We start from the raw sequence: 25,842 nt of genomic DNA on the forward strand, positions 1-25,842 counted from the left end.
GATGTACTACTAAGACTTTATAAAGCTCTGGTTAGGCCCCATTTGGAGTACTGTGTCCAGTTTTGGTCCCCACACCTCAGGAAGGACATACTGGCACTGGAACGTGTCCAGCGGAGATTCACACGGATGATCCCTGGAATGACAGGTCTAGCATATGAGGAACGGCTGAGGATACTGGGATTGTATTCGTTGGAGTTTAGAAGATTAAGGGGAGATCTAATAGAGACGTACAAAATAATACATGGCTTTGAAAAGGTGCATGCTAGAAAATTGTTTCTGTTAGGCGAGGAGACTAGGACCCGTGGACACAGCCTTAGAATTAGAGGGGGTCATTTCAGAACGGAAATGCGGAGACATTTCTTCAGCCAGAGAGTGGTGGGCCTGTGGAATTCATTGCCACGGAGTGCAGTGGAAGCCGGGACGCTAAATGTCTTCAAGGCCGAGATTGATAGGTTCTTGTTGTCTAGAGGAATTAAGGGCTACGGGGAGAACGCTGGCAAGTGGAGCTGAAATGCACATCAGCCATGATTGAATGGCGGAGTGGACTCGATTGGCCGAATGGCCTTACTTCCACTCCTATGTCTTATGGTCTTATGCTGAAGGGGGTGAATATACAAAGTGGTGGATAGGAAACCAATCAAGTGTGATAGATATTTTGTCCTGAATGTTGTTGAAACTGCACTCATTGAAGCGAGTAGTGAGTTGCCTAAAGTCCTTGACCACTGAAGTGTTCCCCAGTGGGTGGGAACATCTTATCTGGTGATTGTTGTGTGGTGTCTATTCATCCATTGTCGTAGTGTCTGCTTGGTCTTGTCAACATACTGTGCCTCAGGGCATCCTTGCCTGCAGTGTACGAGATCGACAAGGTTGGCTGAGTCACAAGAGTACCTGCCACACACATGGTGGATGGTGTCCCCATGTGTAATGGTAGTTTGCAAGTCAACAATCTTACATGTCTAGCAGTGGTTGCCATGACAGGGTTTATGGTGTTATGATTGATGTTGTTCTGAAGGCTGGGCAATTTGCTGATAACAATGGTCAGTCTAAGGTTTGGCGGTTATTTAAAGGCGAGAAGTGGAAGAGTAGGAAGATCTTGGTGAGGTGCTTATCCTCATCAATAATGTGTTGCAGGCTGCGAAGAACATGGTGTAGTTTCTCCGCCCCTGGGAAGTATTGAACAACGAAGGGTACCCTATTGATCGTATCCTGTGTCTGTCTCCTGAGGAGGTCATACAGTTTCTCACTGTGGCACATTGGAACTGGTGATTGATGAGTTGAGCATCATATTCTGTTCTAATCAGGGTGTCCTTCAGCACCTTCAGGTGTCTGTCGTGTTCTTCCTAATCTGAACAGATCCTGTGTGTGTGTGTGTGTGTGTGTAGGGCTTGTCCCTAGGGGATGGCTATTTTAATATGTTTAAGATGGAAACTAGAGAAGTGAAGTATCATAGGGTTATCCGTGGGCTTGCGGTAGAGTGAGGTACTGCGGTGCCCGTCCTTGATGGAGATGTGTGTGTCCAAGAATGAGACTGATTCTAAAGAGTAGTCCCTGGTACGTCTGATGGTGGGATGAAACTTGTTAATATCACTGTGTAGTTGTTTCAGTGACTCCTCACCATGGGTCCAGAGGAAGAAAGTTTAGTCAATATATCTGGAGTACAGAGGAACCTTGATTATCCAAACAAGATGGACGGGCAGTATTTCGTTCGGATTTTTCATTATTCGGTTAATTGATTCAATGCCTCTCCTCTAGGTCTTTGAGTTTTCTGAAGTTTCCTTTCTCCTTGCTCTGCCTGCCTTGTTCCCTCTCTCTGTCTCAGGGTTTGTTTCTGAGTAGACACACACTTGTGTGTAAGGGACCTGCAGGATTGCTAAAGCCTCCCGCTCCCCCCGCACCTCCCCAACCCCATCAGTTGAATGGGATTGACACAGTAAGCACTTGCTAAGTCCGCTCCCCGTTTAGGAGACTAGGCAGCAGCACACAGCGCATGAGACCCTGCCCCCTTGACCGCCTCCATCCTTTCCCCCTGACCAACCCACCCCACCCCATCCGCCCTCCCAACCCCGCCCAACACTGCCCACCACCCCCCCCCCCCACCCCGCCATCTTCTCCTGCCCCCGTGAGCTTTCCCCTTCTGCCCCCAACCCCTCTCCGGGGCAGCTGGACTGGACACCAACAGTAAGACTGCTGCTGTCTTTGGGAGGTGAGTCTCAAAACAGCACACACATATGCAGCCACACACACAACCTTTCATTGCAACTTCTTGACAAGTTCCACCTTTTGTTGGAGAGATTATCTGGGAAGGGGAGTTTAGGGTACACCCCTTTGTAGAACTGCAGGGAAAGTGTTGGAACAGAGAAGAAGAGCGAGAGAGAGAGTGAGAGCGGGTAGTCAGTCATTTGACGGTTGCCTGGGCTTCCATTGATGTCCAGGACTGTTCTCTGTAGCATTTCAGTAAACCGAGTTTATTTTTAATCATTGTAAACAAAAGACTCAATCAGAGTTGAAACACCTCTTTGATGTAATGTTTCTATACAGACCTTGAGATCGTCTTCGGATAATCTGAAATTCAGATAATCGAGGTTCTTCTGTTTAGTATTGGTTGGAGGTGCTGTGCAGCAAAGAATTCTTGTTCAAACTTGTGCATGAGAATGTTGGCATATTGAGATGCAAATTTGGTCCCCATGGCTATTCCGTCTTTTCTCGATGAGGAACTGGTTGTCAAAGATGATGACGTTGTGGTCGAGGATGAAGTGGATGAATTGTAGGATGGTGCCTAGAGATTGGCAATTGTTGGTACTGAGTGCTCAGACTGTTGCAGCGATGCCTTTGTCATGGGGGATGCTTGTGTAGAGTGCCAAAACATCCATTGTGACAAGGAATGTTCCTGGGTTGACCAGTCCGTGGGTGCTGAGTCTCTGTAAGAATTCTGTAGTGTCGCGACAGAAGCTGGAGGTCCTCTGTACAATGGGTCAATGGGTTTCAAGATATCCTCGACATAGCCAGAGAGGTTCTCACACAGGGTCCCACTGCCTGATACGATGGGACGTCCAGGTGTGTCGGCTTTGCGCATGTTCAGAAGGTAGTAGAAGTCCCCTACGTAAGAAGTACATGGGATGAGAGTGCATAGGGTACTTTGAAGGACTGGATTAGAAGTCTTGATCAATGTGTTTAGTTCACAGGTGTGTTCTTGGGTTGGATCAGCTGGTAATTGCCTGGAGTGCCCCTGGTTGTTCAGTTGTCAGTATACTTCCTTGCAGTAGGCTATTCTATTCTGAATGACAATAGCTCCTCTTTGGTCTGCTGGTTTGATGATGATGTTGCGATTGGTCTTGAGAGCTTAGATGGCATTGCGTTGTGACCAGGTGATATTTTGCTCTAACTTGAAAGTGCTGTTGATGAATCTGGCATTTACACATTTTCTGACAGTTTGAGCAATCATGTCAAGCCCAGGGCAGCAGCCTGGGTTTATTCAATACATCACATCAGTTGTATGACACTCTGATCTTTTACTATAAATTATGTCCTATGATCCTGCCCCACTAGCTACTTGATGAAGGAACAGCACTCCGAAAGTTTGTACTTCCAAATAAACTTTTTGGATTATAACCTGGTATTGTATGATTTTTAACTTTATTAATTGAGGTACAAGAATAATCCAAGAGCAATGTGGTAGGATAGATCTATATAAATCATTACCTTGAACACATTGAGTACTGTGCAGAGTCTGGACACCTCATTACAGACAGGATGTAATTGCACAACAGAGGGTACAGAAGAGATCTCCAAAATTACAAGATGTGGAAGTGAGTAGCTGAAGAGGTGGGTATGTTAGAAACTCTTGTACCATTTATTCTAATATATTCATATTTATAAGCAGGCAAAATGAGACAGTGTTCATGCTAACGAAAATTAATTAGAATTTTTACACCATTTTTGGTGTAACTGCCACATTTAATCAATGAAAATGTGTTTTTGCAGCTAGAGACATGTAAGTGGTTTCTCTTCCCAATTTGCTACCACCACTAAACACTCCAATCCACCATCTTCTCACTGCTAGCATAAAGATAAACTTGATGAATCTAAAGAAAATTGAGAATTTTAACTTGTTTTCTGCAATGGGAACAACTTTTCTCAGTTATAATTTTAATAAATTGCTTACAAAATGTGGACTTACTGCTCACTGATTTTAGCAGAGAAACTAGAAACTTGTTCTAATGAAGAGCCACCGGAACTCTTTTCTCCCCACAGAGGCTGCCGGATTTGCTGAGTTTTTCCAACAATTTCTGTTTTCACCATACTGTTACATGTTCAATGTGGCTTGTACTGAGTCTTTATTAAAACTGCTTGTGAGATGGCTGTCTGCAATGAGTGCATAATAGCAGAGGTCACATGGCCATAGCAAGCCAGCTGCACATTGGTACAATTTTCATCAAACAACCCCACTCTTCGTAAAAAAACATGCACTATCATTTACATCAAAAGTTACCCATTATGCAAACAAATCTTCTCATGCATTTGATTAGATTAGATTAGATTACTTACAGTGTGGAAACAGGCCCTTCGGCCCAACAAGTCCACACCGCCCCGCCGAAGCGCAACCCACCCATACCCCTACATCTACCCCTTACCTAACACTAGGGGCAATTTAGCATGGCCAATTCACCTGACCTGCACATCTTTGGACTGTGGGAGGAAACCGGAGCACCCGGAGGAAACCCACGCAGACACGGGGAGAATGTGCAAACTCCACACAGTCAGTCGCCTGAGGCAGGAATTGAACCCAGGTCTCTGGCGCTGTGAGGCAGCAGTGCTAACCACTGTGCCACCGTGCCTGCCTTGCCACACAGTTTTTCCTGTTAGTCACTTTTTAAAAATCAGTCTCTTTACACTTGTGGCTTGTGTGTGGTAAGCAGTTTTTTCCTTCAATATCGTCTGGGTGGAATGATGTGGTGTTTGGTTCTGTTTTGAAATTTTCTCAGTTGATTCTGCTGACTTATGTTCTTCCCTTTATTTTCTTTAGCTGTCCAGTATTAGCCATGCTCAGCAAAGTAATCATTTTATTTTTTAACTTTGTATCAAGTTCCTTTTTAATCCTGCAGTCAGACACTTCCTGTCTAGCAATCTTTATTTGTTTGTTTGTCAATTGAAGTGGCTTGCGAAACATTATAGGTCTCAACTGGCATAAACAGGGTCACTAGTCAGGCTTTATCTTGTTTTTTTCTGAGTCCCTTTTGACTAGTTACAATTAACAAGAATGTCAGATTTTCAGTCCTGTCTTTTCATTGTGCAAGAACTAATTTGTCCTCTCAGACCTTAAATATATCTCTGAGGGTTCCACTTTTGGATAGAGATCTGGTATACTGTAAGCTTAAACAAGTCTATGAAGGGTGCAAGTTTGCTCGCTGAGCTGGAAGGTTCATTTTCCGACGGTTCATCACCATACTAAGTAACACCATCAGCGAGCTTCTGGTGAAACACTGGTGTTAGTGACCTGCTTTCTATTTATGTGTTCAGGTTTCCTTGGGTTGGTGACATCATTTCCTGTGGTGATGTCATTTCCGTTTCTTTTTCTCAGAGGTTGGTAAATGGGGTCTGAGTCAATATGTTTGTTGATAAAGTTCCAGTTGGAATGCTATGCTTCTAGAAATTCTTGTACTCGTCTCTATTTGGCTTGTCTTAGGATGGATGTGTTGTCCCAGTTGAAGTGATGTCCTTCCTCATCTGTACGTAAGGATACTCGTGAGAGTGGGTCATGTCTTTTTGTGGCAAGTTGATGTTCATGTATCCTGGTGGCTGGTTTACTGCCCGTTTGTCCAATGCAGTGTTTGTTACAGTTCTTGCAAGGTATTTTGTAAATGACATTAGTTTTGCTTGTTGTCTGTATAGGGTCCTTCAAATCATTAGTTGCTGATTACCATGATGCCAAGAGGTCTGAGTAGTCTAGCAGACATTAGAACGTTATTTCAATGAGCTGCCATACACTGCAGCACAGAGGAACTACGAAGAGCAGAAGAGAATCACCTATACAGCGCATTCAAAATAAACGGGTACCAATGAACACAGTCTGCCAATTTCTCAGCAACAAACCCAAACAAGCAGACACAACACACCCAGAAGCCCAAGCCACTCTCCTCTACAACAAAGACACCTCGGAAATGACTGCCAGACTACTCAGACCTCTTGGCATCATGGTGGTCCACGAACTCACCAACACACTAATACAGCAGGTCGCCACATTTGTTCAGGAACACCACCCACACCCTCCACCTCCTCCAAGACTTTTATTTCCCTGGCCCACAACGCCTCCTCTTCACCGTGGACATCCAGTCCCTGTACACCTCCATCTGCCATGATGAGGGCTTCTAAGTCATCTGTTTCTTCCTCTCCCGATGTCCTCACCAGTACCTTTCCACTGACACTCTCATTCATTTGGTTGAATTGGTCCTCATCCTCAATAATTTCTCCTTTGAATCCTCCCACTTCTTCCAGATGAAAGGGGTAGCCATGGACACCCACATTGGACCCAGCTTTGCCTGTGGAACAGTCCATCTTCAGCAGTTACACCAGCACCATTCCCCAACCTTTCCTCCGCTACACTGATGACTGTATCGGCGCCACCTCATGCTTCCATGAGAAGGTTGAACAGTTCATCAACTTCACTAACACATTCCATCCAGACCTTAATTCACCTGGACCATCTCAGACACCTCCCTTCACTTCCTGGACCTCTCCATCTCCATCAACGGTGACTAACTCAACACTGACATCTTCTACAAACTCACTGACTCCCATAGCTATCTGGACTACACATCCTCCCACCCTGCCTCCTGTAAAAATGCTATCATTTATTCCCAATTCCTCCGCCTCCACTGCATCTGCTCCCAGGAGGACCAGTTCCACCAAAGAAAACACTAGATAGCCTCCTTCTTTAAAGACCGCTTTAAAGACCTTCTTTAAAGACCACTTGGCTGATGATGCCCTCCAGTGCAGCTTATCCACTTCCCGCACCTCCACCCTTGAACTCCACCCTTCCAATCGCAACAAGTACAGAACCCCCCCCCGGCCTCACCTGCCACCCCACCAACCTCCATATACACAGCATCATCCTCTGCCATTTCCTCCACCTACAAACAGGCACCACCACAAGGAATATATTTCCCTCCCTAACCCTATCCGCTTTCCGCAAAGACTATTCCTTTCGCGACTCCCTCGTCAGATGCACACCCCCCCTGCCCCCGACACCTTCCCTTGCCACTGTAAGAATTGCAAAACCTGCGCCCACACCTCCCCCTTCACCCCTGTCCAAGGCCCCAAAGGAGCCTTGCACATCCATCAAAGTTTTACCTGCACTTCCACATGTCATTTACTGTATCCATTGCTTCTAATGTGGTCTTCTCTACATAGGGGAGACTGGATGCCTACTCACAGAGCGCTTCAATGAACATCTCTGGGACACCTGCTCTAAGCAACCCCACCGCCTCATTGGCCAAACACTTCAACTCCCCCTTCTCCATCACCACTCCCTAACCACCCGATGCCTGGGGGAAGAACGTCTCTTCTGCCTCGAGACCCTCCAACCCCATGGCATCAATATGGATATCACCAGTTTCCTCATTTCCCCTCCCCAAACTTATCCCAGTTCTAATCTTCTTAACTCAGCACTGCTGTCATGACTTGTCCTACCTGTTCATCTTCCTTGCCATCTATCCGCTCCATCCTCCTCTCTGACCTATCACCTTTTCCCCCACCTGTCACACTCTCAGCTACCCTCCCCCCAGCCCCACCGCCCTTTGGCTCACAGCCTCATTCCTGATGAAGGGCTTTTGCCTGAGATGTCGATTCCTCTGATCCTCGGATGCTGTCTGACCTGCTGTACTTTTCTAGCACCACACTCTCGACTTTAACCTCTAGCACCTGCAGTCGTCAATTTTGCCTCACTGATGATGCTACTTAGCAAGGTGATGAAACCTCTGAAAACGAACCTTCTAGCTCAGTGAGCAAACTTACATCTAGATCCTCAACCTGAGCTGCAAACCTTCTCAAAACTCGCTAACGTCTGTGAAGCTCATACCATTGAAAGGAAACATTCATATCTCTGGCACTTCATATTCTTTGATATTGTTGTTCTACTGTCATCATTGCAACAATCACAAATTAATTTTCTCCTTTATACTGTCAATATACTGTAGGTTGAAATTTTCATCCAATATTTTAGTATCTACACTAGATGAGCTGGAATCATTGTCTGACACCTGTGACAAATATCTTGGCAGGCTTTTCTTCTTCTCAGCTAAATATTTGGTGAAAAGTGGTTTAGATTTCTAAAGTTAAGTGTTTTCCCCACATGGTTTCTCTGCAATATCTGCAACTTGACATGGTCAAATGGTCACTTTACGCCAGGAGCACATTAGTATGATTCAAACACACAGGTAAGATTTTCCTGGAGCAGGCTTGTCATCATAAAAGGAAAATGAACAGGACAGAATGGAGGACAGATTAGTACAGTGACATTTCAGGTGGATTGACTCCATCAGATATTACCTTCAGCAGACCATACAAATAATGCTGTTTATACAAACACACTCATTTGAAGCTAAGTATAAGATGTCTATGGTTCACAAAGAAGTAGTTAGGGAAGTTCTGTCACCAATTGATGAGGACCTGCAGTCACATCTGTCTACAGCTCTCTCTCCCTTTCTCTTTCTCTGTGGCGATGAAGTTGACAAGTGTCTTCAACTTTGACTACCAAGTGTGACCAGCTGAGGAAGGACAAATTGGTTCCCTTTTTAACTCCTTCCCCACTTGGTTGGCTATAACAAAGATTTTTAATAATTTTTAGCACACAACTATAATAACCCTTCGATTAAAACATAATATTCATCATAATTAAGAATCCAATTACTCAATCCTTGCATGAAAGAAACGGAAATTACTTGCCATCCCTAGGAATTATAATTAACGTGACATTAAACATGCACATAATCACAGATGTAAAGTTTAAAAAGGGAAGTGTCTCGTACAAAAAGGTGGATGAAAGTAGACAATTTGCAAAATAAGTCATTAAAGTCCTGAAAATGTTAGCTTTTTACATCATACCACATCTTGATATCTTGAATCCTTAGCATTGCACAAATATGATGATATCTGTTGAGTTCTTGCTGACTGGATGTTTTTCCAATTTGCTTCATATTTGGGAACAGTTTGAGAGAGACTAAGGGAAACAGTGAGAGAAAAAGCTTTCTAGTTCTGTTGTTACAAATCCATTTTTTCCTTCTGCTGTGTCCTCAAAACAGTTGCCTGAAATATCTCATTTATGCATGTCTAGTTTTACTGTCGTCCCTAAATTGGACAACCTGCTGGCAACTTAGATCCCAAAATGTGAAATTTCCAGTAAGGTACAAATTAAACAGAAGATACAGATGAGAATGAAGAGGTTAAATACTTTTAATGACATGTTAATTTCAGACTAGGTCTTAATTATTATTTATTTCATGAACTTGGCTCAACATGGTCAAGGAAAAGCCCTTGTTATTAAAATTGTATGATAGAAATCAAAAATTAATTATCTTTTTTTTACCATTACCATAATATTTACTCCGGGCAGCTATGTGGATCCTTGAATATCAGTCAGGATATAGCATAGGAATAATGTCAAATGACTGGCACACTCTGTATTCATCATCATTGGAATCATTGCAAATGGTGGGGCCATCAATTTTATTGCATTGAGGTCCTTCCCAAGGTCTTGGCTACAATTGATGACACCACATTATTTTATAGCTCTGACATGAAAATCCCTCAACTGACTCAACAAAAAGGTACTCTAATCATTGCATTGTGTATCAATTTTGTAAAATTGCATAAAATATAAATTTAGTTACAAACTATTTATCCTTAAATGTGAAAGCAATGGAACTAGAGGTAACTTATTGATATGATTAGGTAATTAGATGGGATCTAGGAAACAACAATAAAGCTATCTGATATGTACTTCAATCGCCAGGATAAGACTAGTGGCACTCCATGGGTACCTGCACTCAAGCCACAATTTTTCATTTGGTTTTCAGTGAGACGGAAGAATGTTTTGATGATGCCATGTTTCAGTATTTCTGTTTAGTGTCAGTTCTGACCAGACCAGTGCCAAAAAACTACCCACTTAGTTACCCATTACAGATAGCTGCATCTTATGGACCAACTTCGAATGTTGACCTCTCCCTGAAACTTCTAACATGCAAAGATGGGTAGGCTGCAACACAGCACAGGGGAAATGAAGCCCATGATGCATAAGGAGCTGAGAATCCCCCTTAAGGGCAGCAAACTGCAAGGTCATATTTTAAAGAAAGTTCAGTTGTATTTCTCAGCATTACATCAATTTTAATATTTTTCCTCTGTTTCTTTAATTTTTCAATGTTTTTGTTATTCACCAATTGTAAATTTAATGATTGTTAAATTTCTTTTAGAGATTTAATGACTCTAGACTAAATCTTACTAAAAAGTTGAGTTATTGTCAATTTCAGAAAGTTTAATAGACAGTTTCTTTACAAGTTCTAGCAAGTTATCTCATGCAATTTTCCACTGCTCACCTCATTTTGTACACATTGCTCCTCTGTGACACTGTGCTCTTGCTATTGTGCAGTTACCAGCAGCAGATGTATTTTCTACTGCCAGGACTTTTAGGCATTTATCCCATATTTAAGCCTAACTGTACACCAAGTCAATTGGTGCTATCATATTATACAATTCCATGTGACTGGCTGCTTCCATATTGAAATAACTGCATACAGGCCAGTACTTTGTTACCTGGTACTTTATGTACTTGTTCACAGTACACTGGCTATGGCCAGCCAGCTCATAACCAATTCCTGAACTGAGGAAATTCCAAATTTCCTGTTAATTTTTTGTTTAAGTCTTCTTGGAACAGGGGGAAGAGAACAAAGTAAACTCTCCTCCTCAGTAGGAAACCCAACAGCAGTAATAACACACTGTGTGGTACAGACAGCGCAAAGGTCAATCCCCTTCTTAACACAAACTGAAGAGTCCTTCAACACTGGTCCAGCTCCCTCAGAGCCAGCTCTCAGAGTGAACAGAACCTCTGATCATTCTGTTTTTTCCCTTTTCTTTTTTTCTCTTTTTTAAAGTTTCCTGTTAATTTTGTTTTCTTTTTTTTTTCTTTTTCTTTTTTCTTAACCCCCACACTACCGCCTAACTGCGGTAGTGCTTATTTTTTCCCCAGCACCCATGGTGTGTGTGTGCAGGGTGAGAGACACAGTGAGAGACACAAGGTGTATGAATCTTTATTCAATTTCCACCACCAGGAAAAAGCAGGGCCCTTCACATCAAAGGGCGATGCTGTCACTCCTGTTTCTTTTTTTTTAACTACTGTTTATTTTTTAATTTTTTTTCATGTGCACACACGGTCATACACTGATCCAACTCTCAAGATAGGCAAACACCCGAGTGGCCAGTGACAAGCAGTGCCCTTCGTTTCCTGTTAATATTGATTAGACAGTGCCTCCTGATTGGCCCAGGTTAACAATCCCAATCAAGGACCTCATTGTCATCGAGATCCACTGGTTCCAATCATTACATCTCTCAACCGATAGGTCTGAAGATATAGGCCTGATCTTTCTCTTTTAGCTATTTAGAGTCATAGAGATGTACAGCATGGAAACAGACCCTTTGGTCCAACCCGTCCATGCCGACCAGATATCCCAACCCAATCTAGTCCCACCTGCCAGCACCTAACCCAAATCCCTCCAAACCCTTCCTATTCATATCCCTATCCAAATGCTTCTTAAATGTTGCAATTGTACCAGCCTCCACCACATCCTCTGGCAGCTCATTCCATACACGTACCACCCTCTGCATGAAAAAGTTGCCCCTTAGGTCTCTTTTATATCTTTCCCCTCTCACCCTAAACCTATGCCCTCTAGTTCTGGACTCCCCGACCCCAGGGAAAAGACTTTGCCTATTTATCCTATATATGCCCCTCATAATTTTGTAAACCTCTATAAGGTCACCCCTCAGCCTCCGACACTCCAGGGAAAACAGCCCCAGCCTGTTCAGCCTCTCCCTGTAGCTCAGATCCTCCAACCCTGGCAACATCCTTGTAAATCTTTTCTGAACCCTTTCAAGTTTCACAACATCTTTCCGATAGGAAGGAGACCAGAATTGCATGCAATATTCCAACAGTGGCCTAACCAATGTCCTGTCCAGCCGCAACATGACCTCCCAACTCCTGTACTCAGTACTCTGACCAATAAAGGAAAGCACACCAAATGCCACCTTCACTATCCTATCTACCTGCGACTCCACTTTCAAGGAGCTATGAACCTGCACTCCAAGGTCTCTTTGTTCAGCAACACTCCCTAGGACCTTACCATTAAGTGTATGAGTCCTGCTAAGATTTGCTTTCCCAAATTGCAGCATCTCGTATTTATCTGAATTAAACTCCATCTGCCACTTCTCAGCCCATTGGCCCATCTGGTCCAGATCCTGTTGTAATCTGAGGTAACCTTCTTCGCTGTCCACTACACCTCTAACTTTGGTGTCATCTGCAAACTTACTAACTGTACCTCTTAAGCTTGCATCCAAATCATTTATGTAAATGACAAAAAGTATAGGGCCCAGCACCGATCCACTGGTCACAGGCCTCCAGTCTGAAAAACAATCCTCCACCACCACCCTCTGTCTTCTACCTTTGAGTCAGTTCTGTATCCAAATGGCTAGTTCTCCCAGAATTCCATGAGATCTAACCTTGCTAATCAGTCTCCCATGGGGAACCTTGTCGAATGCCTTACTGAAGTCCATACAGATCACATCTCTTGCTCTGCCCTCATCAATCTTCTTTGTTACTGCATCAAAAAATTCAATCAAGTTTGTGAGACATGATTTCCCATGCACAAAACCATGTTGACTATCCCGAATCCTGAAGAAGGGCTTATGCCCGAAACGTCAATTCTCCTGCTCCTTGGATGCTGCCTGACCTGCTGCGCTTTTCCAGCAACACATTTTTCAGCTAACCCGAATCATATTCCTCAACTGCATGTTTCTGCATGCAGAAAGCCTTGGACAACACACAGGGTTGGGCTGACGACAAGTGGCAAGTGACATTCATGCCACAGAATTTCCAGGCAATGACTATCTTCAGAATGGATCTTCCCTTGATATTCAATCACATTACTATCACTGAACCCTCCCACCATCAACATCCTGGGGATAACTACTGACAAGAAGCTTAACTGGATCAACTACATAAATACTATGTCTACAAAAACAGATCAGACTTTGGGAATTCGTCAGTGAGGAACTCATTCCAGACTGCTCCAAAACTTGTCCATCATCTACAAATTTGAAGTGTGAATTGTGATGACATGTTCTCCACTTGCTTGTATGAATACAACTCTGGCAACAGTCAAAAATATTGATATGACCCACAGCGCTTAATTGTTAACATATTCAGAACTTGAAACATTCACTTCTTCCATCTCTGATGCACAAAGGAAGCAGTATGTACTATCTAAAAGATGCACTGCAGCAACTCACCAAGGTTTCTTTACCTTCCAAATCTGTGTCCTTACCTATAAAGAAAAAAGTACCAAGTTTGCAGAAGCGACGCCACCTGGAAGTTCCTCTCTAAGTCTCTTACTGCCCTTTCTTCAAACTGTACTACCATTTCTTCAGTAATTTTGAAAGCCTTGAAAGAAAGCTCTGAATCCCAAGTGAACATAACTTATTGAAGGTGCATGTTACATGTTAGGGCCCAAGATGAAGAAGATTGCTTTTGTCATTATGTAACTTTATTAATACAGCTCACAGAATCCCATGATTCATGTAACTAAAGTATCTAATTGAGGACAATATTGTATTAGGCATAAGAGATCGAACAGTGACATATGTCTACAAAGAGAGGAGAAAATGACCCTTGGGAAAACCGTCCGCATGTACAGAAGTACTGAGTATGTAAATCAGCAACTAGAGCATGTTAATGGCAGAACAGAGCAGGTCTTGTATATGATGATAGATAATCCTGGCATAAATAGAAGAACAATCAATGATAAAGACCAGGTTGGAAGTACTGTAGAGGATATCACTCAAATGAAGACACGTTCAGTGTGAGGAAACTGCAGGTATCTGAGTAATTATGCACACATATATATTGGCTCAAAAAAAGAGACCATAGGTACAATGGTGATCAGTGGATACATATAAGCCAAAGATTCTGATGAATCAGTCTACACCATACAACAGGTTCATTCCGTCAGATCTACAGGCAACAAACTGTTGGAATGATGTTTGTAGTGGGAGAACAACAGGTGTCAGATCAGTAATGGTGCATGAACCAACATCATGACCGCCACTGACTTGTGCTAATTGGTGATCCAAAAATGAAGCCCTCAGAGTAACTTTGAAGCTATGCAATGGTATCATACTTCTGCTGAGAGGATAGATTAATCTCTCAACCCAATAACAATGACAAGAACAAAAATCTGGAGTTCCAGATCATGAATGCCACTTGTCTCAGTTGCAGCAAGTCCAAAGCTTGGAAGACAACACATAATATGCCAAAAGCACATGCAGCATGTCACAACATTTTAAACCTTTGACCACAGAACAAATCAAGAGGTGTGCAACCATATGTTTAGAGAGTTAGACTGTCTTCCTGGAGAATATACTTCCTGAAGTAAATGAGAGTGCATGATGAATTCAGCATCTACTGAGGAAAGTTCCAACTGCTCTCCAGGCTAGCCTGAATGGTGAAATTGAGCAGCTGCAAAATAAAGGAGTAATTAAGAAAATTAAACTCTTACAGCGTGGATTAGCAAAATAGCAACAGTGAAACAACCTGAAAAGTTGTGAATGTGCAACAGCTCAAAGGAATTAAATAAAATGCTGAAGATTTCTCATTAGTCCACGCCAGCCATCTGAAACTAATTTGCTACATTTTGCAGATACGAAAGCCTTTAACTACTCAGATGCAGAGGATGGTTACTGGCAAGTGAAACTGGATGTAAATACCAGCATTCTAAATACATTCTCATCACCATTTGGAGATACAGCTGGTTTCACATGCTTTTTGACAATCCCATGGCTCCAAAGAATTACCTATACGGACAATAAAAAAAGTTGGGAATTATAATGGATGATCTGCACATTTATGAATGTGGAGACACAGTGAAAGAAGTCATTGTTGACCATGATCACAATCTAGTATAACAACCAGAGAGAGCTGGCCAGATGGACCTCATTCTGAACAATAAAATACTGCAATTAGAAGTGAGGTATAGATGTCACATACTAACAGCAGAAGGTCTTCCCCCACATTCTGAAAAGCTGAGAGCTGCACTTTTAATTTAGCAAACAACAGATATAAAAGCAGTGTAACCATTTGTTGATTTCCAGTTTATTGTTGGCATGGGAACTATTATGTCAAATCATTGCGAAGGACCTGGAATATTGGAACACAGATGAAAAGCACTGTTTGCTGAAATCCAGCAAATAGCAATGACAACATCTGTGCTGAAATGCAGCACGATGCCAGAAAGACAGGTTTTGAGTAATCCAGATACAGCAAAGACATGCAGTTGCATTTTCAACCAAGGCATTACCGCAAATAGAACAAAACTATGCTCTGATTGAAAGAGTGATTGGCCATTGTTATTATTTGTGCGGTTTCTCCAATACCTACTTGGAAGAGACAAAATCAGGCAGGTCTAACAACAAACCACATCAAAACATTTTCCTCAATCCACGAGCATCTGCTTCAAAGTGTCTAAAAATATTGTTACTTTGGTACAGATACACCACTTAGGTATAATATACAAGAAAGGGATGCAGGTATATATTGTTGACATCCTGATAGGAGCTGCACTCTCATTGCAGAAAGTAAAGAATGCCATGACTAAGCGTGAACTCTTTCCAGATCCACCATGAATCAGCAGCTCAAAATGTGCTGGAAGCTATCAACCCAACAGGGACATTAAATATAACAAATAAGGGCTTTACTCAAATCAAGTGAACTACACATCAAGATAGAATTCTCCAAATGTTGCAAGAATTATGGATGAAAGGATGGCACAAAAACATCGAGAGTTGCTATAAGAGAATCAGTGTCCTGTTATTCAGAAGGAGTAGACTCATTATTCCTAAAGAGTTGAGAAGAAAGATGTTAAAGTACATCCATGCAAGCCACCAAGGAATTGAGTCAAACCTGAGAGAGGCAAGAGATGTACTTAATGAGACAAACAAGAAGAATGAAATCAAAGGTCACATCAGCCAGTGCAGTGCTCATAATGAAGTAAGCTAGAAAGTATATGACAACCTTAAAAGATTATGGATGAATTCAAGTACAAACCTCTTCATTCTCACAGAAACTACTTATATTATTGTCATAGACTATTATTCTAACTATGGGAAATAGAACAGCAGACTACAACACTACAAATGGGATTGTAAAATACCTGAAAGCACAGTTCAGTCATTATAGCATTCTCAATATTATGATGGTCAATAACAACCCTCAGCTACACAAGTGAAGAAATCAGCTGCATCATAAATGATTGGACAATTGAACATTGTACATCATCTTCACCTTGTCCACAGCCAAATGTAAAGACTGAGATGGAAGTGAAAATCGTCAAGGAATTAAAGAAATTAAGCAAATGCAGTACAAATCTATACAAGGCAATTCTTTGGTAGAGAAACACACCAGACATGATGAAAAGTAATCCAGTGCAGAGATTAATGTCACATACCCAAAGTACCCTTTGAATAGCTAAAAAGCTACAAAGCCAGAAGCAGTAACAGGAATGAGGGATAAAAACAGGTGAATGGCAGAAAACTACATATCGTTTTGACAAGACTGTAAGACCATTGTCAGAATTGAGCATTGTCGACCTAGTCAGGATACAAAATATTTTCATCTGAGCAACAGTCAGCCCACGTGGCAACTTGGAACCTACACATAGCAATTTTCACCTCTATAGTTTAAGTGAACAGCCAGATAAACCAGCTTAACTTTAGGCACATGTGCAAAAGTAGAGAAGCTATTACTCAGTTTTATGTATCTCATCAGAATTGGTGAACTCACTTCCTTACAGACCACAGTTTGACCAACAGTCCTGAGGTCCACAGATCCTAACTATGGAAATGGAACATCAGGAACAACGGCAAGTCAATACCATGGGAATAATAATCCCTATGGCAGGAAGATCACCCAGATATTAGCCAATGATACTGCACATACAACATTAATAGATCAGCAAAATTTAAAGGTGTTAGATAGAATCTTTTAAAGTCTTGAATGATGCCTATTATGGGAGAAGTATGGCAGAATAATGTGAGAAGTACTGCAAGGTCCATCTTGTCATTAAACAACTCACTGGATATTTTAACTGAGTTCTGGTGAGATTGTCATTGGGTTGTGGTTAGCTATAAGACCATAAGACTTAGAAGCAGGGGGATTATTGCTTGTTAACCACCTTATAAACTGCACATCTCACCTCATTAATTTTCAGCTTTTTATCAGACTGTCATGAGCAAACTAGATGGTCAGAACTCTAGACATTGATATCAGTGTGGGTACTCAGCTTGCTGCTCACTCCAAAGTACCTCCACATTGGACTTCAACGTTGGACCTCAACATTTTGGTACAGGTTTCAGGGAAACCAGCCATGGACATTGTCATCTGATGTCAAGATTAGAGTGGTGCTGGAAAAACACAACAGATCAGGCAGCATTCGAGGAGCAGGAAAATTGACATTTCGGGCAAAAGCCCTTCATCAGGAATCATTCCTGAAGAAAAGCTTTTGCCTGAAACTTCAATTTTCCTGCTCCGAGGATGCTGCCTAACCTACTGTGCTTTTCCAGCACCACTCTAATCTCCAGCATCTGCAGTACCCACTTCTGCCATTGCCGTCTGATGTGCCAGCCTTAAGAACCCTTATGCCACATCTCCAATCTACATACAGTATGCTTCTGCATTTCAATCCTGCACCTTGGGAGACAATAGCAACTATCATTGTAATGCTTCAGCAAGGACACTTTGTATGTAGGACATACACCCAGCTCATGGAGGGACCAGCTTGTGTCACTGGGCTGTTTCTTGTTATCTTAGCATTCACTCACTTGGAGCCTATCTGGAGGCTCACAGCATCCCTACTTTCTTTGGTTTTATCTTTTTTTTTAACCTTAGTCTTCTCTTTAAAATATCAGTCTTAAAGTACTGCTGCATTGCCATACCATTCACTGCAGACATAAAGCCGTAAAATTTGTCATCGCTGTCAGCAGTCTACAGTCTCTTCAGTCAGGGGGTTTTGCACAATAAGTCAAGCGCAATCTCTGATACCAGTTCAGGGCTTGGATACTACAATTTGAGGCAGCAGGGATCAGGATCCTCTTTTTGTAAGGGGCAAAGAGCCAAATGTCAGGCAGACATCTTCTCCTGGCCCTATACTACTCACTGGAATAGTTGGATAACAAGGAAACTGATATCAGACTTCTAATGTTGACTTTAGCTCCGCCTTCACCACCACAATTCCACCCAAGCTCATCTCCAAAATCTGAGACCTAAGACTCTGCTTTCCCCTCTGCATCTGGATCCTCAACTTCCTGACCCACAGACCACAATCAGTAAGGACAGGCGAAAATACGTCAACAATTATCGTCAACACTGGTGCTCCATAAGGCTGCATACTCGGTCCCTTATTATACTGCTCATACACATGACTCTATGGCCAAATTCAGCTGTAATTCCATTTATAAATTTGCTGATGACACCGCCATAGAGGGTTGGATCTCAAACAACAACAAGACAGAGTACATGAAAGAGATAGATAGTTTAATAGCATGGTGTAAAGACAACAATCTCTGGCTCAATGTCAGCAAAATGAAGGAGCTGGTCATCAACTTGAGGAAGTAGCATGCAGGAGATACCCCTGTCTGTATCAGTGGTGCTAAGATGGAGTTGGTTGAGAACATTGTACTGCTGAGGTCTATCATGATTGAATAGTCAGCAAGCAAGTTAGTCTACAGATAGAACACAAGTCAACATCATGCTACACTGCATGAGATAATCATCAATGCTCATGATGGCACTGAAGAATATCATAAACACAGACTGTTTGAAAGCAGAAAAATCCTTATTGAAAGGTCAGGTTAACTCACATGGGGAAAGGTAAGTGATCAATATGTGTGCCATATTGATAGCAAATAACCACACTAGCATCTTGTCAGAATGCCGACAAAAATTCCCAAATTTAAATCGGGATACTGAATACCACATAATGGAATTCAAAATTTTTAACCAGTATTGTAGATTTGGGAGTGTTCAGTGCAGAAACATTGGGAACAAAGATTTACATGGACTTAACACGTGAGCATTATGAGCTAAAGGTAGAAAAGACCTCAAAAAGATTTGGAATATATTAGGAAACCAATTCAGTGTCAGGTTAAACTTTGTATTTATTGACTACAATTTATGTAATTTAGACAGAAGCCCATAGAATTCATAAACCACTTCATGTGCAGAGACAGGAAAAAGAGCTCATTTTGTGACTTTTCAAGTGGGGAACTAACAAATTGAATTGCTAAACTGTGATCTCATTCAAACCCATGAAGTTTTCAAGAAATATTTGCTAGATACACTAAACATTTATTGTCTCAGAGCTAAAGGATTGATGTGCTTACAAATTGATCATTATTGGTCTACAAAGCTTCCAGGTCATAAGTACAACTGCAGCAAACATGAAGAACAAAACACTTCAACTTTCTCTGAATTCATGAAGCTAAAATCTCAGCTCTCTACTTTGGAGAAAAAAATGAAAATTTGTCTAGAAAAGGCTGCACAACTAACTCAGGATAAATGCAAAGTTGAGAATGCCATTTTTGGGGGGTACATTCACTTAGCTCATAGATATGACTAAAGAGCTGAAAGGGAAATAAAAAGAACAGAATTAACTACCAGCTCTGTATAATCAATCATATCACAAGATTGCCTATGTGTTGAAAAGTCTAGAGTAACATAGAACAGATCAGGCTCAGCAGGGACAGCTACAGAAATGTTGGTTTGAACTCCAAGCAATACTATAGAAAATGACAGACCTGCAAAATCAGATGGAAATGCACAGTGCTCATAACAAGGAGCTGCAAATCATTCATGACACAGTTCTTTTGAGAAATAAATGTTAATAATTATACTCTTCAGAAAGAGCTCAAGCGGAATATAAAGGAAATAAAACAATCACTGAAGAAGCATGAAGAAGTGATCCAGGCTTCAGAGGAGAAGAAAGAGTTGGAGAAGCTGTACAGTTATTACAGCAGGTTATGAACAAGAAAATAAACATATCTAACAGAACGTACCAATTTGGTAGAATTTTTAAAAATGCAAGGTGTAAAATTAGAAACTTTAAAATGAGCTGGAAGCTATTAAGGAACAAAACAATAAATGCCAAGAAGATTTGATACATTTGAAACAGCTTGAGCAGCTAGATCATTCTGTATCTAACCTGGAACAGATGTTTGCTGTAGCGCATCAGGATAAGCAATTCTGGAACAGCACCTGCATTAAGTCCATGAAAGAAAATCTTGACAGAAATAGGAACATCAGGCAACATCACTGATGACTGTGGAAATCAACAGCACCTCCAGACAAAGTCATCATTACATAATTTGGGCATATTAATAACTACTTATACAGGCTCAATAAAACACTTGTTAATTTTTTTTTAGAAAATGACTCATGGAATTGGGGCATCACTTGTAGAACGAGTACTTATTGCCATCCCTTCTTGCCCTTGAGAAGGTGATGATGAGCTGTTTTCTTCAAATGCTGCTGTATGTGTGTTGTAGATACACCAACAATTTTGTTAGGAAGGGAGTTCCAGGATTTTGATCCAGACACACTGAAGGAACAGCAATACATTTCCATGTGGTGATGGTAGTGGATTGGACAGAACCTTGCAAGTGGTAGTGTTCCCATGTATCTGCTACCCCTATCCTTTGAGGTGGAAGTGGTTATGTTTTTAGCAAGTGCTCTCTAAAGAGCTTTGGTGAATTTCTGTAGTGCAGCATCTTGTGGAGCATCTACTGTAGATCTCTTGTGCATTGGTCGTGGACCGACAGGCTGTTTGTTGAAGCAGTACCACTCAAGTGGACTGCTTTGTCCTGAATGGTGTCAATTGTAAATAGTTAAATGTTACTTTGCAATAAGCCTGCATGGTGGCTCAGTGGTTAGCACTGCTGTTTCATAGCACCAGGGACCCGAGTTCAATTTCCACCTTGGGGGGCTGTCTCTGTGGAGTTTGCACATTCTTCCCGTGTCTGCGTCGGTTTCCTCTGGTTGCTCCGGTTTCCTCCCACAATCCAAAGATGTGCAGGTCAGGTGAATTGGCTATGCTAAATTGCCCATAGTGTGAGGTGCATTAGTCAGGGGTAAATACGGGTCTGGGTGGGTGACTCTTTGGAGGGTCAGTGTGGACTTGCTGGACAGAGGGCCTGTCTCCATACTGTCAGGAATCAAATCTAATTTAATCAAAGGAGGAGGATGTTTTTTGCGTATATTGCTTTTGAGGATTCCATTTGCTGTTTGCCTGCAATGTTGTTATCTTGCCTGTGAGTTAGACTGCTTTGGGTTTGCAAGCTGTCTAGACAGAAATCAGTTAGTGTGTTGTAATATCTGCTTCATAATTTGTAATGAGGCTTAATGTCAAAAAAAGAGTTAATTAACCTCTGATGAGCAATTGATTATTACATCATTATCATTAACATAACACTGTCCGCCAATTAAAAGTGATGTAAGTGGAAACAGGAAGAATTATATTGCAAGCAGTTCTGTCTGCATATCCATGAAGTATTGATAAGAATATCATCTAATCCAATATTGTACTGTACAAGAATGATCTGACAAGTTTTAAGCAAAACTTATGCTATTATATTAATTGTGAAACTAGGTCTTGACACAAATTTGGGAATTCCATAAATCAGTAGATCTGTATCTCTGTAAATATATTAATGTTTAATATATTTGAATCAAATTCCTCCATCACCACTTAAATGGATACATTAAGCAATTAAAAGTAAATAAGTTAATTACTCAAAAAGCAGAACAAGTAAAACGAAGTAATCACAAGAAATGTGCATTATTCATTGTATTACATAATTTACAACCACTTCTGATCTAATACTGCGTAAACTACAGAATTTTCACTGACTAAACGCACCTGATAATAGTTGTAGTTAGGATAAGAAGAAGTGTTTGTGTTAGGACAACCTGTCATTGGATCCAGATGGGAGTTAGGAGGACAGCATTGCAAGACAGCTAGAAAAAGAAAACCCAGATCAGTAAAATGCTGTAAAAATGTCATGTGACAGTTTTCATAAGAGTATAATTCAACAAGTAAAGCTTAAAAAAATTAAATAAAGATTATTTTCATAGATCATAATGAAAAAAGTGTGGGTATCAGAGTTATTTGTGAAACAATTTAACAGACACTGAGAGAAACATCGCAATAACATGCTGATATTCACATGCTCATTTGGGGATTACAGAAAAATGCCAGGATAATACCCAAGGAATTTGGCCATTTCTGCAAAGATTTAGAGATTCTGGTAGGATAGAACACTAAGAAGTTGTAACATGTATATATTCATACACAATAAAATTAATTCATTCAATGACACAATTTGTCATCTCCTCAAGACCTTTCACCCAATCTTGGGGGGTGGTTGCTGATCTAAAATTGCTCTTGAGAAGTTGGTGGCAAGCTACCATCTTAAACTAAAATAATCATTGTGTCAAGGATACTTTGGCAACACTGTTACTTGGGGGTTCTACAGAATTTTGAATCGCAAGGATGAAACAATGACAATATATTTTCAAATAAGGATGGCATATAATTAGAAGGAGAAGATTTAGTTGCTGGTATTTACATATTGTTGCTGTTTGTGTTCTTCTAAGTTACTTTAGGATTTTGGAAGGTGGTACTGTGAAATGAAGCCTTGGTGAGCTATTGCAGTACACCTTATAGATGATACATATAGACACTATATGTCTCTATACAAGCTAATGATGAATAGATTACTGCATAAGACAACTTATGGAATGTCAATTAAGTGGATCACTTTGTCCTGGATGGCTGGGTTTTTAAAAATTGGTTGAAGGTACACTTCATCCAGGCATCACACTCCCAATTTATGCTTAGTCTCTGACCTGATATTTTGGCCACAGAATCTAAGTAATTGGTCCAGTAAATTTCATATCAATGTGACCCCAAAAATATTAATAATGAGAAAATTAGATTACAATTATGCCATGAAATTTCAAAGTTAGATTCTCAGTTCTGAAGAAGGGCCACTGGACTCAAAATGTTAACTCTGCTTTCTCTCCTGGGTTGGACAGGCTGGACTTGTCTCTACTGGTGTTTAGAAGTGTAAGAGGTTACTTGATTGATGTGAGCAAGATTTTGAACTGCCTTTATAAGCTTGACGTTGAAAGGATGTTTCCTCTAGTGGGTCAATTCAGAACTAGTAGTAACTGTTATACAAATAGAGGTCACTGATTTAGCATAGAGATGAGAATGTTTTTCTCTGAAGAGAGAGAAACCTTGGAACTCTGCCTCAAAAGCCAATGGATTAAGGGTCCTTGAGTATTTTCAAGACGACAGTGATAGATTCTTGATAAGCCGGGGAATCAAGGGTTTTTGTGGTAGATTGAAATGTGGAATTTGAAACAAAAACAGATCAACCATGATGTTATTGAATGGCTGTGCAGACTCGTGGGCCGAATGGTCTACTTCTGCTCCTATTTCATGTATTCGTAAATGCCTATTTCTCAGTATTACACATTGATGCAATTAGCCCCTATAATGTCAAGTTACATTACTTTGGCTTTGCATTTTTGGAATCTAAGTATTTTGTAAAGTGAACAGCAATTTCTTTGCAATTTGATGTTCTCAGCCTTGAATTTGAAATTGACTGAATGCCTGTTACCTTGTACTCATGTTTCTTCAGTGTCTCCCTCGAAGCACTGATGAATGTTATTGCAAAGAGGAGAGTTGTGCTCTTACGTCTTTCTGCAAGAAAACACCTTTTCAGAGGCACAGCTGTATGTTGTCAGTAGGTGGGGAGTCATCCACAGAAACATAGACAATAGGGATAGGCCATGTGCCTCTTTCAGCCTATTCTGCTATTCAGTATGATCATAGCTGATCATTCAATTCAGTACCCTATTCCTTCTCACTCACATCCTTTGACTCCTTTAGCTCTAAAGACCATATCTAACCTCTCTTGAAAACATTAAATATTTTGCTCTCAACCTCTCAGTGTTTTGCAGAGAATTTCACAGGCTCGCCATTCTCTGGGTGAAGAAATTTCTCCCAACCTCAGTCCTAAATGGACTATCCTCTATTCTTAAACTATGAGCTCTGGTTCTGGAAGCTCTAATCATTGATAACATCTTTCCTACATTTACCATATATAGTCCTGTTAGAATTGTAAAGGTTTCTATGAGAGTTCTCCCTCATTCTTCGAAACTCCAGTGAATATAGTTCTAACTGATCAAGTCCTCTCATTCAGAAGACATGAGTAATTAAGTCATTAAAGTTGCAGGACAGGTAGAGAGAGCTGTTAAAAGTGCTGTAGCTTCATTAATAGGAGCATACAATACAATGTCAGGGAAAGTATGAGGAACTTATATAAGACATTGGTTAGACCTTAGCTGGAGTATTGTGCAGTTATAGATGCCACACGAAAGGAAGGATGTGAATGCATTGGAGAATGGAAAGAGGTTTGTGAGAATAATTCCAGAGATGAGATACTTCAGTTACAAGGAAAATTTGAAGAAGTTGAGACTTTTTCTGGGAGATGGGAAAGTTAAGGGGAGGTTCTCTTGACATTTTCAAAATGATGAAGGGTCTGGACAGAATAAACTGTTCCTGCTCATAAAAGGATCAAGTACCAGAAGGAAGCAAATGTGCGGTGAGAGAAAACATTTTCACGCACAAGTCCCTAGGATCTGGCATGCAAAGCCTGGAAGTGTGGTGGAAGCAGGTTCAATTCAGGCAATATAGCATTAGGTTGGTTCTACTTAAATAATAATGTGCAGGGTTACAGGGAAAAGGCAGGTGATGGGAACAAAGTTAAAATGCTCAAACTGCTAATTCATAATGGGCCAAATGGCCTCCGACTGCACTATAACAATTCCGTGACACTGAAAGCATTTTAGTAATCTACTAAGATTTTCAAGGTGAGTGACAACAGACACCAAGGTAGCAGGCTTCTAACTGTGTATACAACAGTATATACACAACCTGAATAGACTGAATGTCTATAGTTCTCTTGAACGTTATTATGTCAAATAAACAGTTGCATCATTGAATCATCAGCAGTGGTCACATATAGAGCACAATTAAGCAGGGGCATCACTGAGGAGTGCAACATATCATGTAAATGTCATGTTGCATTAGATGAAGGAAGAGAGCCTTCTGAAATCTTTTGCTCTTATCCTGTAGGAGAAAGGAGTTCATAATCAAAAGGAAATTAATTAGGCTTTGAATTGCAAGGATAAAGCAATGACAATATATTTTCAAATAAGGATAGCATATAATTAGAAGGGGAAGATTTAGTTGCTGGTATTTACATATTGTTGCTGTTCGCATTCTTCTAAGTTACTTTAGGATTTTGGAAGGTGGTACTGTGATATGAAGCCTTGGTGAGCTATTGCAGTACATCTTGTAGATGGTACTCATAAACACTACAAGCTAATGATGAATAGATGAATGCTTAAGACAACTTATGGAATGTCAATTAAGTGGATCACTTTGTCCTGGATGGTTGATGTGAATT

General features: G+C 41.0%; 1 protein-coding gene across 1 annotated transcript in view; it reads right to left on the bottom strand.

Moving 5' to 3' along the window:
- Positions 1 to 25,842, bottom strand: part of hsf5 (heat shock transcription factor family member 5) — a 91,675-nt gene that overhangs the window by 34,857 nt on the left and 30,976 nt on the right. The window contains exon 3 of the mRNA XM_072589172.1: positions 22,221 to 22,318. Coding sequence (XP_072445273.1) covers positions 22,221 to 22,318 — 98 coding nt within the window. The remainder of the gene's footprint in view (positions 1 to 22,220; positions 22,319 to 25,842) is intronic.

This window comes from Chiloscyllium punctatum, chromosome 19 (genome assembly GCF_047496795.1).
Source record: "Chiloscyllium punctatum isolate Juve2018m chromosome 19, sChiPun1.3, whole genome shotgun sequence".
In the NCBI taxonomy this organism is placed as follows: domain Eukaryota; kingdom Metazoa; phylum Chordata; class Chondrichthyes; order Orectolobiformes; family Hemiscylliidae; genus Chiloscyllium; species Chiloscyllium punctatum.